Below are 20,710 nucleotides of genomic sequence, written 5' to 3'. Positions count from 1 at the left end.
CAGCTATATGTACACATATGTCCCCTTATCCCCTCTCTCTTGAGCCTCCCTCCCACCCTCCCTATCCCACGCCTCTAGGTGGTCACAAAGCACCGAACTGATCTCCCTGCGCTATGTGGCTGCTTCCCACTAGCTATTTTACATTTGGTAGAGTATATATGTCAGTGCTACTCTCTCACTTCGTCCCAGCTTACCCTCCCCCCCAACCCCCATGTCCTCAAGTCCATCCTCTATGTCTGCATCTTTGTCCCTGCCCTGCCACTAGGTTCATCAGAACTTTTTGTTTTAGATTGCACATATATGTCTTAGCATACGGCATTTGTTTTGCTCTAGCTGTAGTGTTTTGTTTAAAATTTTTCTGAGGTAAGTATGGTGTAATGGTAAAATTTATTTAGATGGATAGTGGGAATATATGTTACTCACTTTATTGTTCATTATGTTGAAATGGTTCATAATTGAAATATACACATATACAAAACCCTTGCTGTTAGTGGTCTGTGATTCAACATACCTCATCTCTTGTCTCAGATAAAGTAGAATATAGAGAGGAGATGAGAGAAACTTTGTTAAAGACATTTCGAATATCCTACAGATGATGGGGTTGGTCCATAGTAAGTTTTAACCTTGATTTGCTGCAAAACAGATTCTTAATCAGCAGATAAGAAAATCTACCTAATTAGTGTATTTCCCAGGGAGTTTTATGGCATTAGCCAATAGAGACTGCAGCTTTAATGGAGACAGTGATACCACTTAATTGCAACACCTGAATGAGATTAAGGGGTACTCAGATAAGGTCAGCTTGTTCCCCCTGTACCCAGAGCTTTGCTGGGTCTCTGCCTTCTTGCTGGCGACCTCTGCCAACTGGATGAAGCTGAGCCAAATGCTTTTACTGTCCTTCATAAATCACTTAATGGAATGTTTTAAATACAGATTCCATGTGTTTCAGAGAGTATTCTGAAACACACTGGCTTGCAGATTCTACTGAAAAATTTAGAGCTCATTACATTGAAGCCCTAGACATTTTCATTACTTTTAACTTGTTGACCCAACAATTTAATATACATTTAATGAAATAAATTGAGACTTTTGTGAGGATTCAATAATGTACTTCAATTGATTATATCTGTATTAGGGTGAGAAAGAGAGAGAGACAGGAGAGATGTTTTAAATAAGGAATCGACTCACACAATTCTGGAGACTAATGAGTCCCAAGATCTGAGGGCAGCAAAGTGGACACCCAGAAGAGCTGATGTTGTAGCTCCGGTTTGAAAGCTGGCAGCCTAGAGATCCAGGAGGAGCTGTTTCAGTCTAAGTCCAGGGGCCAGCAAAGACAAATGTCCCAGCTCAAAAGTCAGGCAGGAGGAAATTCCCTCTTAACGCAGCCTTTTTGTTCTATTTAGGCCTTTAACTGATTGGATAAGGTCTAGCTGTAGTGTTTTGTCCACACTGGGGAGGACAATATTCATTACTCAGTTTACCTATTCAGATACTAACCTCATCCAGAAACACCCTCAAAGACACCCTCCTGAATAATGTTTGAGCATATGTCTGGGCATCTCATGGTCCACTAAAGTGGACACATAAGATTAAACATAACAACATCTTCCTACCTAAATTTAAGATCATTTCACAAGGCTTCTTGACAATGTGGTTTTTATTACGAAAGAGTACTTACATTCCTCCATTAATAAAAAGGGAATGCTTGAATTCCTCCATAAAAATCAGTTAGTCTTAGTAGAGAGAAAAACTTTGTTAAAAACACTGACAGTGATCTTTAAAAATTTTCATAAATGTTCTATTACTAACTAGTTTTGTGACCATGGGCCAATTAATTTCTTGTTTTGAAAATAGGAGAAGGTTGGAAATGACCTTTATGATCCCATCCAGCTCTAGAAGTCTGTAATCTTTGGTCTTTTCATCAATATATGGAAGTTGGAATGTGACTGACATTGGCATGTCTGTGCTACTGTCCAGATGGACTCAAGTTGCTTTTGTACGGCTATTGTGGAAGGTAGTCTCAGTTATTTACAGTTCTACTTCATATTTAACCCCCTTGGTACATATAATGCTAGTTTAGAGTAAGTGAATTACCTGTGAGGCTTGGACTCCAAGCAGAGCTAATCGTATGAGGTCCTAGCACATTTATTAAGCGCCATGCGAATTCACTTTATGGAAGAGCAATTCCCACAGTAAAAATGTGTGACTTTAAATAACCTGGTACTATTTAGATAGTACTGTTGGGGTTTTTGGTGGGGTTTTTCTGTTTCTGTTTTTAGAGCATCACATACAATAGCTTTTAGTTAATTTTTCACTAGCGTACATTACTCAAGAATTTTTAAATTTAGTGATTAACTGATATACTGGCTGGCAGTCATTAGGTTGTCAAAAAAAGCAAAATTGAAGGTGTTTGAGTTATCATCAAGAAAATTGTATTCAGAGGACTCAGTGCCTGACTGAATCAAGTGGACAGGGGTCAGAACCATTTTGGCAGTTCTGAAATTTGTGTGAGGATAAGTTAGATCATGCTAAAATAATTTTCCCTAATGAGTACTTTATCTACCTTGTAAATGGTTTCAGAAAGTTAGCTGGCCTGCAGAAATGTTGACTAGTTCATGAAGTTTTCCTGGACTTTCCCAAACCTAGCAATGCCACCTTTCATTTTATAGCAAAGTCCACTCCTTCTTATTGTTACCTGTCTCCCCAGACTAACAAAGCACAAGCGTATCTGGGTCCCAAACATAGCTTTCTTGAATTTTTTTCTTTTTTTTTTTGCATTAATAGCATAAACTCTTTTTTTTTGCGGTACGTGGGCCTCTCACTGTTGTGGCCTCTCCCGTTGCGGAGCACAGGCTCCGGACGCGCAGGCTCAGCGGCCATGGCTCACGGGCTCAGCCGCTCCGCGGCATGTGGGATCTTCCCGGACCGGGGCACGAACCCGTGTCCCCTGCATCGGCAGGCGGACTCTCAACCACTGCGCCACCAGGAAAGCCCAACAGCATAAATTCTTGAAGAGAAGAAGTAAAAACTGTAACAGAAAGCATTTCAGACAAACATACTTCTGTGCAGAAAGAAGAAAAGTGGAATAAAATAAGAAAAAAGAAAGGGCATAGTTAGGAAAATAAAAGAGAATCTGAAGGAGACACCAGAGAACCTATTATGTTGGAAGGGGAATCACTTAGTAACATTCCTAAGCTTGTTGCTTCATTTAAGTATGGCCTGACTTCTATTAATGTGCATGTTGTATTCATTTGCATGGCTGCAATCTCAAAGCAAAGATTATCTTCAGGATTTTGGAATAATCTGAGAGCCTCTGATAAAATATGTGCAAAAACTTTAATAACATAATTAGACTCAAAAAGAGCAAAGGGGATCTCATTTTTTCAGTTTCTGCATTTCAGTTTTATATTTTCTTCAAAACCAAAAAAGATTGTTTAATGGGAAAAATATTAGTATTCTTCCTAAATTCATAGTTCTTGTGATGCTTTCTGAAAAAGTAGCTGTATCAGATTGGTTTAATTTTCTTTTTCACACTCTTCCCTCTCCTTTTTTTTAAAAATAAAAAAAGACAGCCAATCAGCAACTTCCTTAGGGGAAATTAGACAATTTAGAGAAGTAGCAAAATAAACATGATTTATTCTCATCAAATGTGTCATGAGGAAATTGGAGGCATGCTGTGAAGTAATGGCAAAATAATCTTGAAAATTTCCAAGCACTTTTCCCAAATGAAATGGAAGAAAATTTAAAGTTAGCTTCCATCTAATTATGGCTAAAGAAAAATGTGTGCATAAAAGTACAGGCATATGTATTTTTCTAACACTGCAGTTGGTTTCTTCCCCTAAAAAAGAGGAAACCAGACTTAAGGTCCTACAAGTTCTAAAAATCTGTTCTCTTGAATAGCTGACCACAGTAGGATTTTTATTTTTCCTTAGAGTCAACGTAGTGAGGATTGTAATATAATATGGTAGTGTGTTTTTCCCCCCATAGATAGCTCCTCCCATTTCTCTTATATTAACCTGTCAAAGTATTGTTCTACTAAATATGTAGTGCAGATGGGAACCTTAATTCATTTCAGTGGCTGTGATCATTTGTAGAAAACACCGTTTTTGCTTCTGCCTCACCAACTGGAGCTGGTGCCTGGCCCCTTACGTAGCATCTGTAAGTACATGTGGACTCCCTGAATGCCTTAATGGGCTAAGCTTTGTGGCTATATTAAAGATAATGCGCCTGCTTTTAGAATAGGGATTGGAAAAAAATGAGGGTCTCTAACAGTCCAAGGGCAAGTACACTCAGAGTTTAGGCTTTCTATGAGTGTAAGTTTTGGAAACAAGGAAACTGTTTTATTGTTTGTTCCTAAGTATATCTGCTTTCTATCCAGATGCTTTCTGAGTCCGGGGAGGGTCCTGGCATGACTCTGATATATTAAATAGAAGCTCTTGGGAGTATAAGTGTGTGCTTCTCTTCTGTGGATTAATATCTGAAGTAAATCACAGAGAACTTTAGTTGGTTTATATGTCTCATTTTTAACTCAAAGTGGAGTTGCTGCCAGCTAGGATACAGGGACCTGCTGGCATCAGTGCTGCCCATGAAGAATTTTTGTAGTAGAGTCTGTTAAGAAAACCTGTCACTCAAGCACCAATAATAAATGTGCTTTAAAAAATAAAACATCATTTAGTTCAATTATGGAGAATCCAATTTATCCCCATTCTCTAAGGCATTTACTAGAAGAAAGAGAGAGCCCTTGGGCAGTCTTTTGTGTAATTAGATTTTTGCACCTTTGTATTGTGAATTGGGATTTCTAATATCTCCACCCTAAGGTGCAAAGTGATGGTGCTTAGAAACCTGAAACTAAAGCTGATGTTATAACTCATCAGGACTTTTAAACTTTTATAATCTGAGAAACTCTGGGGAAAATAAACAATAGTGGATATTATTATACTTTTATAAATATTAAAAATATTTTATTTTCAGAGCTACTTCTGTCATTCTCCCAAATTAATCTTCACCTGAAACCTAGAAAGGTTTTAAGATATTGTGCCAGGATGGACCTTGAGTCTGTCATACAGAGTGAAGTAAGTCAGAAAGAGAAAAACAAGTACCGTATGCTAACACATATATATGGAATCTAAAAAAAAGTGGTTCTGATGAACCTAGGGGCAGGACAGGAATAAAGATGCAGATGTAGAGAATGGACTTGAGGACACGGGGAGGGGGAAGGTTAAGCTGGGACGAAGTGAGAGAGTGGCATGGACATGTATACACTACCAAATGTAAAATAGATAGCTAGTGGGAAGCAGTCACATAGCACAGGGAGATCAGCTTGGTGCTTTGTGACCACCTAGAGGGGTGGGATAGGGAAGGTGGGAGGGAGACGCAAGAGGGAAGAGATATGGGGACATATATATATGTATAACTGATTCACTTTGTTATAAAGCAGAAATTAACACAACATCGTAAAGCAATTATATTCCAATTAAGATGTTAAAAAAAAAAATGATAGTGTGCCAAAGGCCTAGTTAACCCTCTTCTCATGTGTTAATTTGCCTCAGTTTTCAGGAAACAGCCACTTTGTTAAAAGGAACCTATTTTTTTTTAAATTTCTGTATTTTTCTCCTTTATAGTAACAATAGAAATGTAACATCTGAAAAATGTAATTTTTTGTTTTTTGTAGTATCATAGGAAAAACCAAAGGTGAAGTGTGAAGTAAATAAAACTGGATACAAAATGTAATAATCTCAACTATTTAAAAAATAATTGAAAAAAGATAAGGATATATAGCAAAAATAGTGCTTGGATTTTTTATATCTTGCTGTACTTATGAGCTACATTTCTAAAAGTGATTGAAACGGCATAGAATCTGAATATTTTGGAGAAGATTTTTTAATATACCATAATTGTTTTGACCCTGGGAATAATGAAGGAACTAGGAATAATCCACTAGAAACAGTATCTTTCAAGGAAGAAAACTATTGATAAAGTGTAGAATTGAGATAAGTTACTGAAGGACTGGAATATTGACAAACAACCTTCTAGAATGAGAAAATATACAAATCTGTCAGGTTCTTCAGACTTTATATAAGTTTTACCTAGGCCCTTATATATTTCCCATGTCTACAAACTGGTCAAGAAAAACAAATAAACCAAGAAAAGCTTTTGTTTGTAAATAATTCCCCACCTATAATTTCAGGGACAAAATTCATCTAAAAGCTTAAACGGAGTTAACCTGTGAGAGTCAGATATTTTTTTTAAACAAAAGAATTGTGCTGTGAGAGTGCATAGTTTTAATAATGAATAGTCAAGCTGAGAACTGGACCTTTCTCCTTTCTTGGGGCACTAGCATGGGTTTCATGATTGTAATGCACTGTACTTTGCTTTACTCTTAAATATTTACTTAGCCATTCTCTCATTCATTCAACAAATATTTGCTGAGTACATAAATACACTATACCCCTGGAGCAGAGATAAGCTATATTTAAACAGCTGTAGCAAAAGTGGTGCAGTTTTGGGAGAATACGAAAGAAGGTGAGTGTTTCCAGCTGGGGAGAGCCCAAAAGTCTTCTTCTTGGGTTGGGATTGCCACCTGGACTTTAAACGAGGGAGAAATCATGGCCATGTACAGGGGACGAAGAGGGTTAGTCTGAGTAGAGAGGTGAGAAATAAAAGATAGTGGGAGCCAGATCACAGGGCCTTTGGTGTCAGGCTAAGTGGTTACTTCTCTAGGCAGTGGGGAACGTTGAAGGTTTTTACAAAGGAATTAATGTGATCTTGCAACAACATGTCAAATGAAACTTGTCAGGCCGGGATGCAGAAGATTATGGTTCTACGACTATGAGGTATGTCTCTTAAGGCTTTCAAAAGAGTTTCCTGGGAGCATTAATGGCAAGACTTGGTTCTGAAGGCCAGTTCCCCAGTCTAACATCTGGGCCTTGATAATTCGTGTCAGCTTTCTCTTGAGTGGAACCATGGTGGCCAGATAGGATTCAGCCTTTCCTGTTCTGCTCCATCAACTCTGGACTCGCTCTGGCCACTTCCTAGAATCTGCCTTTGCAACACAGACCAAGCTTTGTCTTTCTCCCATAATCCTCCAGGATTTATGTATCAGCAGTGGCACTGCCCCTTCCCACTCTGGCTTTGACTTTTTTGTTCTTCTTTTAGAACTGAGAGCTAGAAAGGTTTTTCTGGTTTGTTTGCTATGTTTTGTTTTGCATAGTTGCTCTGCTGTGTTTCTGAGGTAGGGCAGATTAAGAGACTTTTACAGTGTTGTTTCAAGATAATAAAGACTTGATTGAAGGCATGGGGGTTGGGATGGGGAAAAGAAGATGGATTCAAGAAATATTGTAGAAGTGACAATACCTGATGACTGAATATGGGAGCAAGGGAAAAGGAATCAAATAATTGTGCTGAGTTTTGGAGTCTGTATGAATTCAAATGGTTTTAAGAGGTCCAGAAGATACTTTTCTTATTTTTACAGAGTTGAACTGAAGCTAAGTGTTGTGGACAGACCTATCATGGAGGTTTCTTTCAACATTAGTGATGATCACCCTGAAGGGTGTTGAGAGCAGCCTGGTCAAGTAAATGGTAGCAGCACCACACCCAGCATAGTATGCTTCAGTAATTGAGTAGGATTAGAAGAAATATGCCTGTGCCAAAAATGCTTGGGTAAGAAAATGCAGAAGAAGCCCTTTGTGGCTCTAGTCTTTATATTATTGAGTAACTTCCTTTTAGAGAAAGACCTGGCACTGTGTTTTACAGACAATTTAGGAAAGGGAATATTCTACTAAATAGTGGCAATTCAATACTCAAGCATCTTGGAAACTGTGGAAACAAGCTGGTTTAAGCTGAAGTTATTTTGTGTGGTGCCTGTGGGATGATCCACTTATTTGAATGCTGTCATGGTGGAATATTAAATAATAGTAATAATAGTCAAAATTTGAGTAACTAAAGTGTCTGACACTGCTATAGGTACTTTTTAACCTGTAGAATATCCCATTGAATCTTCACAAAACGCTATGAAAATGGGTGTCTTATAATCCCCATTTTACAGGTGGCAAAATTAAGGCTCAGACATTTTTCACAGAGCTAGAACAGATAATCCTAAAATCCATATGAAACCATAAAAGACCTGGAATCGCCGAAGCAATCCTGAAAAAAAAGAACAAAGCAGGAGGCATAACCCTCCCAAACTTCAGACAATACTACAAAGCTGCAGTAATCAAAACAGCATGGTACTGGCACAAAAACAGACATATAGATCAATGGGACAGTATAGAGAGCCCAGAAATAAACCCACACACCTATGGTCAATTATTCTTTGACAAAGGAGGCAAGAATATACAATGGAGAAAAGACCATCTCCTCAGCAAGTGGTGTTGGGAAAATTGGGCAGCCACATTTAAATCAGTGAAGTTAAAACACACCCTCTCCTCACTATAAACAAATATAAACTCAAAATGACTTAGAGACTTAAACATAAGACATGACACCATAAAACTCCTAGAAGAGAACATAGACAAAACATTCCCTGACATAAATAGTACCAATGTTTTCTTAGGTCAGTCTCCAAAGGCAATAGAAATAAAAACAAAAATAAACAAATGGGACCTAATCAAACTTACAAGCTTTTGCACAGCAAAGGAAACCATAAACAAAACAAAAAGACAACATACAGAATGGGAGAAAATATTAGCAAATGATGCAACTGACAAGGGATTAATTTCCAAAATATACGAACAGCTCATACAACTCAACAACAAAAAACCGAAGCAACCCTATCCAAAAATGGGCAGAAGATCTAAATAGACATTTCTCCAAAGAAGACATACAGATGGCCAATAGGCACATGAAAAGATGCTCAACACCACTAATTATTAGAGAAATGCAATCAAAACTACAATGAGGTATCACTTCACACCAGTCAGAATGGCCATCATCAAAAAGTCTACAATTAACAAATGCCGGAGAGGGTGTGGAGAAAAGGGGACACTCTACACTGTTGGTGGGAATGTAAGTTGGTGCAGCCACTGTGGAAAACAGTGTGGAGGCTCCTCAGAAAACTAACAATGGAATTACCATATGATCCAGCAATCCCACTCCTGGGCATATATCTGGACAAAACTATAATTCAGAAAGATGCATGCACCCTTATGTTCATAGCAGCACTATTCACAATAGCCAAGACATGGAAACAACCTAAATGTCCATTGACAGATGAATGGATAAAGAAGATGTGGTACATATAGACAGTGGAATATTACTCCACCATAAAAAAGAATGAAATAATGCTATTTGCAGCAACAGCAACATGGATGCAACTAGAGATTATCATACTAAGTGAGATAAGTCAGACGGAGAAAGACAAATACCACAGATATCACTTACAGGTGGAATCTAAAATATGGCACAAATGAACTTATCTGTGAAACAGAAAGAGAATCACAGACATAGAGAACAGACTGATGGTTACCAAGGGGGAGGGGATTAGGGGAGGGATGGAGTGGGAGGTTGGGGTTAGCAGATGTAGGCTTTTATATGTGGAATGATAAAGCAGCAAGTTCCTACTGTATGGCACAGAGAACTATGTTCAATCTCTTATGATAAACCATAATGGAAAATATAAAAATAGAATATATATGTATAACTGAATCACTTTGCTGTACAGCAGTAATTAACACAACACTATAAATCAACTATACTTCAGTATAAAAAAATTGAGGCTCGGAGAGAGGAGCTCAATGTAACACAGCTACTAACTCGCTTTTCACTTTGACTCATTAAGGCTAATGTTTGATTTAGTTGGTTTTAAGTCAGGTTGCACTGAGGGCCTCTTACGTGCTGGTAAGCATTCCTAAAACATCTGTGAAAATGTAGGTTATGTTTGTCTTGAGCTTGCAGTGAGTAGGACGGCTGTTCTGTATGCAGCAGGGCAGGATGGCCCCAGTTAAAGAGTTACAATAGACAACTTGCTTTTGGCTACTCCTTGATTCCTCAGTTTAGTTTAAGGACCTTCCCTGGGTGGTTGGCTTGGGTGTTTCATCATCAATTTAATTACTAGGGATTACCAAAAACTTTCTATGTGCCAAATGCAGTGCTGAGCACTTTTATTTTACTGTGTTGTTTCATGTAATTAAGACAGCACTATGAGGGCTCCCCTGGTGGCGCAGTGGTTGAGAGTCCGCCTGCCAATGCAGGGGTCACGGGTTCGTGCCACAGTCCGGGAAGATCCCACATGCCACGGAACGGCTGGGCCTGTGAGCCATGGCCGCTGAGCCTGCGCATACAGATGGAGCCTGTGCTCTGCAACGAGAGAGGCCACAACAGTGAGAGGCCCGCGTACCGCAAAAAAAAAAAAAAGGCACCACTATGAGATTGCTACTCTTTTTTTCTAATTGAAGTATAGTTGATTTACAATATTATGTTAGTTTTAGGTGTACAGCAAAGTGATTCAATATTTTTGCAGATTATATTCCATTATAGGTTATTATAAGATAATGGGTATAGTTCCCTCTTCTGCACAGTATATCCTTATTGCTTATCTATTGTATATATAGTAGTTTGTATCTGTTATTACCATACCCCTAATTTGTCCTTCCCCCTTCCCTCTCCCCTTTGGTAACCACAAATTTGTTTTCTATATCTGTGAGTCTTTCTGTTTTGCATATACATTCATTTGTATTACTTTTTAGATTCTACATATGATATCATACAGTATTTGTCAGCCTGACATTTCACTAAGAATAATACTCTCCATTTCTAGCCATGTTGCTGCTAATGGCAGTATTTCTTTCTTTTTTATGATTGAATAATATAACATCTTAATCCATGAGATTGCTACTCTTGTTGGCTTCATTTTGTATGAGGGAAAGTAACTGGTGTGAAGTCCCACTACTAGTAAGTAGCAGAGATGGGACTCTTTAGAGTCAGCCCATGTCTGTCTGACTCCAGAGTCCGTCCACCTAACTACAGTGGTATTTTGCCCCAACACCAGGCTTTTCTCAAATTGTCAAGATCCCTACACTGGGCATTCCTTTATTTGGGTTTAGATTAGCTTGATCTAAAATCTAGATACATTTTGGGAATTGCTTTAGGTTCTTTTCCTCTTAGAACTTGTGATGTTGTTAGCTGTTTTATTTACATTTTGAACCAGTCTTTAGGTTAATTCCCTTAGGAAGCTGTAATCTCTTTTTTATAAACGCTCCCTGGTGGATGCTGTGCTGATAGTATATGCAGATATTCAAATCACAGAAACATTTTTCTCATACATTGGGAGGGGGTGGTGGCATTGTAGCATCTCAGTAGAAGCAGGGCATCCTTGAGGGGGCTTGGTGATGTGGCAGGATGTCAGGTTTCAAGGCTTTGTAGAGCTCATCCTAAAATGACATCTACCTCCTTTTATTTAAATCCAATTGCTTGCAAGAGTGCAAAAATTAATCAGAAATTAACTGGCTGCTCTCCTGCTAGACTAAATAGTGGTTACTTGGATCTTAAGGGCAAATTTTGTTAATCATTTATATGTTTCAGTGAGGTGAGACACTTCTCATTGTGGGGATTCTCAAAGATGTCCCATGCCTATACAAGAAAATTATAAACAAGTATATAGAATTTTATTCCTTATGCACTGTATAAAAGCTAAAAAAAAAAAACCAATTAGACACATAAAGCCTGAGTATATTAAAGTATTATGCAAATACTGATTAATAGTAATACCATAAACTCACAAAGCAAGCAAAAGTATACCTGATTCAAATTATAGGAACTTTTATTTGCATTTCTACAGAACCTATTATTAGTGGGTATCAAAGCACCTTACAAGTAATAATTATTAAAGCTCATAAATGCAACCAGAAAATGTCATTTTATTGAGGGAATAAGCAAGAATTCCCCTTTACCTCATATGTATTATGAGATCTAAATGCCTAAACTAAAGAAGGATCTTCCTTATAGAGAGAGTATTTATACACTGTGGGTGTTTGGGGCAATGATTCCATAGGCATAGAAGTTGGCAGCTATGGATTCAAGTTTCTCATATTGAGTGTCTTGATCTATGTGGTTAGAACCCTTCACTTATTTTTGAAATTTTACATGTGTAATAGCTCTGAACAGCTATAAATAAATATAAGTATAAAATATAACATACAGGGCTTTCCTGGTGGCGCAGTGGTTGAGAGTCCGCCTGCCGAACGCAGGTTTGTGCCCCAGTCTGGGAAGATCCCACGTGCCACGGAGCGGCTGGGCTCGTGAGCCATGGCTGCAGAGCTTGCATGTCCGGAGCTTGTGCTCGGCAGTGGGAGAGGCCACAACAGTGAGAGGCCCACGTACCGCGAAAAAAAAAAAAAAAACCGTACAGAGCTATAAGTAACTATGTCCTTATATTTTAATATTTCTCTGTTGACTATAATATCAAATTTGAAAACAAAAATTATGCCAAGTTCACATGAGAGTATTTTAAAATATTTTGGAATGTTATATCAGGTTTATTTTTTCTCAAACTAATATCTTATTCCAAGGACTAACAGCTTGTAAGCACAGTCAGTGTGACCTGTATTTATTTGTATAGTCTGTGGCAAGTCCTTGAAATATTGTGCGAATTTCTCATCTGCTTCAGAATGCCCCTTTGCCCTTTCTCCCCTATTTCTCCTTCTCCTTTCCTGCCTTTGCAATTTCCTTACTTTATAAAGTTAAGCATAGGTTGGAAAAGCTCAAGAGTATTCCAGTGCCTGACTCTCCCTCTCCCTCCATCTCAAGTCCTCAAGCTCCTCCCACATGATTATTCCTCAGATTTATTTTCTTCTGGTGCTAAGAGGTCATATTGTAGTTGCTGGTCACAGTTGTGAGGCAGCTGTACTTGCATGGTTATATTTCACTGTCACGTAGATTCCAAGAAAAGTGTGGACTAGTGAGTGAGCATCTTCCTTTACAGTTAGGATGCTGGAGCCTAGAGAGAATGAGTGACAACTGAGGTCAGACAGCTGGTTCACTTCTCTGTCTTCTAGAATTGGGACCAGAATTTAGGTCTTGAGACTCTTAATCCAAAGTTTTTACCTCTACCCCATGGTAGTTATATCATTCTCTGAATCATAAAAAATTTTAGGGACTTCCCTGGTGGTGCAGTGGTTAAGAATCCGCCTGCCATTGCAGGGGACACAGGTTTGAGCCCTGGTCCAGGAAGATCCCACATGCTGTGGAGCAACTAAGCCTGTACGCCACAACTACTTAGCCTGTGCTCTAGAGCTCACAAGCCACAACTACTGAGCCCTCGTGCCACAACTACTGAGGCTTGCGCACCTAGACCCCATGCTCCGCAACAATGGAAGCCACTGCAATGAGAAGCCCACGCACCGCAACGAAGAGTAGCTCCAGCTTGCCACAACTAGAGAAAGCCCGCATGCAGCAACAAGACCCAACCCAGTCAAAAAATATATAAATAAATAAAATAAAACAAAAAAATTTTTAAACCAGAAACGTAGGAGCAGAACTAGAAGAAACAGTTTGTTGATTTTATCCAGGGCTGTGGATCAGCAGGACTAGAAGTGGAGCCTTAGGATCTGAAGACAAACGGAGTGATGTGTGTGCAGAGTTGAAATGGTGAACCCTGGGATTTTTGTTGTATTGCTGTGTAGGAGAAGTTGAATGACTGGAGGTAGAAGATAATGAAGAGCAAGTTGAAGTGGAGAACAGGGTGAGGTAGAATGGTGGTTGTAGAAGAACTAGGAGGATGGTTGAGTTTATGGTCATGGCAATGGGTTGTTAATGTAAAATGAAGAAAGTTGGTTACTGAATAGATGGTCCTTAAGGACCTCCAAGTCTCTCAGGACGATGCCAGAGGGGGAGGAAGTCATGGCAGCAGGTATCAAAGTCCTCAGGGCATGTGGGCTAATAACTAATCCCTAGGAAGCAGAGGTGTTGGGGAGCCTAGAGGGGTATATATAGAATTATGGAGACAGATGCTACATTTGTAGATTCTAATTTTCATATTTTTCCAGGGAAAACTGAGGCTGCTATCAAAAACTTCAGTCCCTATTACAGTCGCCAGTACTCTGTGGCTTTCTGCAATTATGTACGCAGTGAAGTAGAACAGCAAAGAGATTTAACATCACAATTTTTGAAGACCAAGGTAACCCATGGAATTTGGTTTCCATATTTCTCCCACTGAATAATGGTTTATAATTCATAATATTTCTGAAATAAACAATAATTTGAATGACAGTTTAAAAAATCTGTTCTCCAGTCATTTCATGCTCAAAAAACTATTTGCCCGGAAGTTAGAACATATGATTTCTTGTTGATGGTGTAATCCACATAAAAAGAAAACTAACATGATTTCAGTTTTACTATGTTTTTCCCACATTGATGCTTTGATGTCAGAAATCTGACTTGCTGCGGTGAAGTACAGTTAAACAAAAAAGTCATAATTTCAGTGCCTCATACTATGGGTGTTTTTATTTTGGTCATTGATCAAATGTGATTTTATCTTCTAAACCTTATTCTAACTTATTCTCTGTCCTTTGCTCCATTATAATAATTATCCACAACCTAAAAAAATATTTATTGACACTATGTGCCAGGCCCTAGTCTAAGAACTTGAGAACAAGACAAATTCTCTGCTTTCCTGTTAATATTCAAATAGAAGACAGACAATAAACAAATAAACAAATGAACATCAGGTAATAAGAAATGCTACAAAGTAAAATAAAGCAGGAGTCTTATTTCAGAGAAGGTGGTCAGTGAAGCCTTCTGTGGAGATGACATCTGAGCAGAAACTAGAGTGGAATAAGAGAATAGGCTGTGTGAATATCTGTGGGAAGAGTGTTCCAGGCACATGGAACAGAAGTGCAAAGACCTTGCAGCAGTCAGAAGCATAGCAGGAAGGCTAGTGTGCTGAAAGCCATATAAGCAAGGGAGGAGAGCTGAAAAAGGAATGCAGAGTGACAAATAGGGACCAGATCATGTAGGCCCATAGACCACAATAAAGGTTTTTAAGTGTGATGGGAAGTTATCGGAGGGTATTGAATACAGAGTGACTTATAATTTTAAGTGATCTTTCTGGCCTTTCTATAGAGAATAGACTATGGGGAGGGACATGAGAAGAAACTGGAAACTGGCAAGGAAGACACTGTAGCAGTCCAAGAGAAGGATGATGGCCAATTGGACTAGGGTGGTAATGGAAACAGTTGTGAGAAGAGTCCAAGTCAGAGCTGACAGAACTTGTTGATGGGTTGGGTATGAGATAATAGAAGAAGAGAGAAATCAGTGATGACTTGGCTTTTAGCTTGAGCAAATAAGCAGATGGACTTGTGTTTTACTCAGAAGAGTCAGAGGTGGATGGGAATCATTTCACTTTTGGCCACATTATGTTTAAGATACTTATTTCATATACACCCATGGAAATACTGACTAGGTAGTTGAATGCTCTGATTTGGAGCTCAGTGGAGAGGTTGAGGCTAGGGAATAGAAGTTTGGGAGTTCTTAGCTCATAACTGGTATTAAAGTCGTGGGACATAATCAAGGGAAAGTATAAACAGAGAAAAGGAGAGCTTCCGTGACCAAGTCCTGGCCCCTCCAACATTTGGAGATCAGAAAAAGGAGAAAGATTCAGCAAGATGGACTGACAGAAAAATAGCCTGTGGAGTAGGAAAAAAAAAATCAGGAAAGTGCAATGTGCCAGAGTCAAGTAAAGAAGGGGTTTCAAGAAAGAGGGAGTGATAAGTAGGTCAGGTATTGCTGAAAGTTGACCAATAGATGCAGCAGCGTGGCTTTGTAGGGATAACTAATTGTCAGCCCCATAAAACAGTGACTGACAAAATTTTGGGAGTTTGATAAAAATGCAACCTCTGGTCTGTACCCCCAGAGATTCTGATATAGTATCAGTATAGTACAGTATATAGTATATAAGTCTAGGGTGAGGCTGCATTTTTTTGGACAAATATTGTACGACTCCTGTTACATGAATTTCCCAGAGTAGTCAAATTCATATAGACAAAAAGTAGCATAGTAGTAACAAGGGAGAGTGGAGGTGAGGGAAATAGAGAGTTATTATTTAATTGGCACAGAATTTCAGTTTGTGGTGGTAAAAAGGTCTGGAGATAGATAGTGGTGATGGTCGCACAACAGTGTGAATATAATTAATGTCACTGAACTGTACACTTAAAAATGGTTAAAATAAAACGGTAAACTTTGTGCCATGTGTATTTATTTTACCACAATAAAAAATAGCATAAGGAAAAAAAGAATATAATACTTAGGGATAAACTTAACCATGTAGATGAAAGAATTGTACACTGAAAACAAAATGTTGCTGCAAGAAATTAAACAACACATAAATAAATGGAAAAGCATCCCGTGTTCATGTGTATTTTACCACAATAAAAAATACTCAGTATAATGAAGGACTTAAATCAATAAGATTAAACCGATCAGGATACAGTAATATATGGTATGGTAAAAAGACAACACCAAAATCTCACTGGCTTAAAAACTGTAGTTTGTTTTTCCCTCATATTACATGCCCTACGTGTCCACTGCGTAGATTGCAGAGGGCTGCTCTGCTCCACAGGGTCCTCGCTCAGGGACACAGTTTGACCAAGTCTCCACTGTCTGGATGGTTGGTGAGGCGGCATTTTTAACAAGCGTATCAGTTGATCTAAGTGGCCCAGGTTTGGGCTTCCCTGGTGGTGCAGTGGTTAAGAATCCGCCTGCCAACGCAGGGGACATGGGTTCGAGCCCTGGTCCGGGAAGATCCCACATGCCGCGGAGCAACTAAGCCCGTGCGCCACAACTACTGAGCCTGTGCTCTAGAGCCCGTCAGCCACAACTACAGAAGCCCGCATGCCACAACTACTGACGCCTGTGCACCTAGAGCCTGTGCCCCGCAGTGAGAAGCCTGCACACTGCAACGAAGAGTAGTCCCCGCTTGCCCCCACTGCTCGCCGCAACTAGAGAAAGCCTGTGCGCAGCAATGAAGACCCAATGTAGCCATAAATAAATAAATAAATATAAATAAATAAAAGAAAAAAAGTGGCCCAGGTTTAAGAAATGCTGTACCTAAGAACTATAAAGTTCAGCTTATATATGGTTGCAGTCTCATTTTAAGAGGAGAGTGAGGTCCTCTTTTACGTGTTAATGAGTCCATATAGGAGAGTGCCTCGTTATCTGCCTCAACATTAAGCCTTGGAATTTATAAGGCTATTTATTTCAACCCTTAGCAGATTCTTAAAAAGATTAGCATATCACTCTTCTCTGTATGGTTCATGTAAATTTTGCTTGAAAGGGGAGGCATGAGTTTCTAAAGGAACTATGGTTTTTTTTTTGATGGAAGTATAGTTGGTTCACAATATTGTGTTAAAGGCACTGTAGTGTTTGAATAACATCAATGTAAAGTCAGTGACATGTGAAAGACAGGAGGCCCATTTCTATATTTTGAGATAATACATGAGGTAGGATGGGAATTACCCCTTACACGGTTAGCCCAACAGAAGACCTAACTAGGTATCTAACAGAGACTTCCCTACAGCACAAGTAATAGAAGAGAGAAATCAGTGATGACTTGGCTTTTAGCCGGGGTTATGAACGAGAAATCTCTAGACCTTTAAGTGGAAGAGGTAGAATGAAGGTTTGCTGGCTTGCCTGCTTGTTCTTTAATTAGAGAGTAAACAGAGTCTCCTTGAAGAGCACAAAGGTGGGTTAAGTGTTTTTAGCCTTGGTTCCCAGACCTTTGGATCTGGGGAAACCACTGAACACTGACTCTTGAGGCAGCCCCTGAAGGTTGACAAAGAGGGGAACAGCCTGTTAACTCCCCTGTTTTAATTAACCCTGAGGTATATTCAGGGTGTTGGGATAGATGTCCACAACTTACAGTTAACTGCCTCACTCCCTCTCTTCCACAGAGTTTACCAAGGATTTATTAAGTGCCACAGGTATGCAAGGCATAACCTTGCTACTATAATCCCTTCTAGCATATGCTTCTGTTCTTGTAGGATAATGAAGGGAATGCAAATCACAAAAATATCAATAAGACAAATATTTGCGTTTGGTCAGGAGAAGTAGGAAAGGGAAATGTGGAGGGAGGTGCGGGGAAGCAACAATTTCCCCAGGATCTCAGCACAAGATAGTTTCTGAAAATATTCCTTGAAATACTGTGAAAGACTTAGTGGTAGCATGATATGCTATCTTTTGTTGTGACAGTTAATTGCATTCATCTTCTTTAAGCCACCATTGGAGCCTGGAACTGTTTTGTATGAAGCAGAGCTATCACAGTTTGCTGAGGACATAAAGAAATGGAAGGAGAGATATGTTGTGGTTAAAAATGACTTTGCTGTGGAAAGCTATGAGAACAAAGAGGTAAGACATTTCCTTGTTACCACTGATTCTTGCAATTTTCTTAAATGTTGGCTGGGTTGACTGACAAGCCCTCTCCTTTGAGACTGACTTATTCAGTGAGCACTAACAGATTCAGGTATTCATTTCAGTCAACAGATATTTATTGTGGGTTATAGTAGGTTCTAGGCATATCACTGTAGATTAGACAGGTGCTTGCAGTCTAGTGGGCAACGTAGACTTTGAACAAGTAATTGCAAGTGAGTGTAAAGATAGAAGGTTATACTGAGTGGCCAGTGCGGGAGCCTTTCCTATGATCACTGGGCCTCGAGGCCTGTCTTAGTCACCTCCCTGATATCTCTCTCTCTCTGCTCTGTGTCTCCATGTCTTCCCACTCTTAAGCCTCCTCTGTGGCAGAGGAATTATTTATTAAGATTGTGACTGGATTTGCATGGGTTCCTAAAAATTCAGAACTTTCCACTTTATTTCACTTCTACGTATGAATTTTTTTCACTAGCTTTTTCCTGGTTATCTCATTTTTTCCCTTGTCTGTAAAATGTGGAGAGATGAGATAGCATATGTACAGTGCCTGAGAGGACCTTAGTTTTTATTGGTTCCCATTTCTTTCCCCATCAAGGGAGGTAATGTGGTGTAAATGAAAGAACATTGGGCAGAGAATTTGGAAAACTAAAGTTGAGGTCAGGCCTCCATTAAACTAGAGTGTGAGGCTGAATGATCCCCCTGATTCCTTCCAGATCTCATACTGTACACATATGCAGTCTACATAGATTCTCAAGCTCCCTTTGAAATGAATAGTTACTATTTATGGGTTAAAGTTAGTAACATATTTAAAACTCTGCACTCTTCACTCAAAACTAGTCAGGACATCCTCTGCAGATACTCTGAGTAATTACCCCTGATGCTAAACCTTTAGGAAGAGGCTTCAGGCTGACAGATAATGTGTCTCCTTCCAATTTTTGATGGAAAATAGAAATAAAATATAATACAAACTTATTATACCACCTACCAGGCAGTACTCGAGTGCTTTCTTGGGTAGTCTTATTCTTTTCAACATTTGTTAAGCCAGTGTCTTCTCTGCTTTATCTATTTTAGGATTTTAGTCAACATTTGATTTGCTCTCTGAAGCAAATGATCAGTACAGTACAAATAATGATAATAATAACAAATCACTTTAGATTTCATACGGCCCGTTATACTGTCCTCTCAGGGAAGCTTGAGAAGAGGCAGTATAGCCTAATGGTTAATATTATGCACTTTGAATCACACCTTTACCAGTTACCAGATATGTGTCCTTGCATAAGTTATAAATCTCCTTGGGCCTCAGTTTTCTCATCTGTAAAATGGTGAGCATGATTCCTTCATCACAATGTTGTTGTGAGGATTAAAGACATGAATGCATTGAACCCCTTAGCATATGGCCAAGTGCTGGCAGAGTCCAATGTAGAGCAGTTGTCAGCATGACAACTAACTAATGTGGAGGAAACACTCATAAAACTCACTCTTGTATTTATTAAGGTTTTTACCACATTCGGCACTAACGGAAGTTTCATTTTAAATCAAATTTTGGTGTTTTTTCTCCCCTTTTCATTTTTTTACGCTTGCTCCCTCAACTTGAAATTTATGGACTATATTGTTTTCTTTACTTTGCTCATCATTTTCAGGTGAACTTGTTCCGATTGTTAAGATATAGTCACTGAGTTTGGTAATAACCAATTTTTTTTTAAACTTGGAAGAAAAATGCCCATGCAGTGTGCCATAATTCCTTAAAGTTTTAACGATATCCTGCTTTTTAATTACAGAAGGTTTTTCAAAAAAATTATACCTAAGAGTTATACATTAAGTATCTATCTATAAACTGCCTATTCTTTTATTGAGAATCCAGTTTGCGCTGGAAATTGAGGAGGAAAATAACGAGCATTCTCATGCTCACTTCCTACTTCCTATACACTCGCGCTGGGGCTGGACAAACCCAGGTACGAATCCTGGATTTGTCACCTACTCACCACTGGGTCATTGGCAAGTTATTTAATCTCTCTGAGCTTCATTTTTCTCGTTTATAAAATGGAGATAATGTCTAATTCACAATGCTGGGGTTTTTTTTGTTTTTTTGTTTTTGCGGTACGCGGGCCTCTCACTGTTGTGGCCTCTTCCGCTGCGGAGCACAGGCTCCGGACGCGCAGGCTCAGCGGCCATGGCTCACGGGCCCAGCCGCTCCGCGTCATGTGGGATCTTCCCGGGCCGGGGCACGAACCCGTGTCCCCTGCATCGGCAGGTGGACTCTCAACCACTGCGCCACCAGGGAAGCCCCACAATGCTGTTTTGAGGATTAAATAATATAATGTTTATTAAAGCCTAGATTAGGCCTGTTTTCAGAGATAACACA

General features: G+C 39.2%; 1 protein-coding gene across 3 annotated transcripts in view; it reads left to right on the top strand.

Moving 5' to 3' along the window:
* Window positions 1-20,710, top strand: part of NIBAN1 (niban apoptosis regulator 1) — a 172,131-nt gene that overhangs the window by 55,190 nt on the left and 96,231 nt on the right. For 2 of the 3 annotated variants that reach the window (XM_032603338.1, XM_032603328.1), the window contains exons 2-3: window positions 13,977-14,107; window positions 18,199-18,330. In XM_032603338.1, the coding sequence (XP_032459229.1) occupies window positions 13,977-14,107; window positions 18,199-18,330 (263 nt within the window). The remainder of the gene's footprint in view (window positions 1-13,976; window positions 14,108-18,198; window positions 18,331-20,710) is intronic. The other variant, XM_032603346.1, reaches the window with a different exon arrangement.

This window comes from Phocoena sinus, chromosome 1 (genome assembly GCF_008692025.1).
Source record: "Phocoena sinus isolate mPhoSin1 chromosome 1, mPhoSin1.pri, whole genome shotgun sequence".
In the NCBI taxonomy this organism is placed as follows: Eukaryota; Metazoa; Chordata; class Mammalia; order Artiodactyla; family Phocoenidae; genus Phocoena; species Phocoena sinus.
This window is presented reverse-complemented; position numbering and strand designations above follow the sequence as displayed.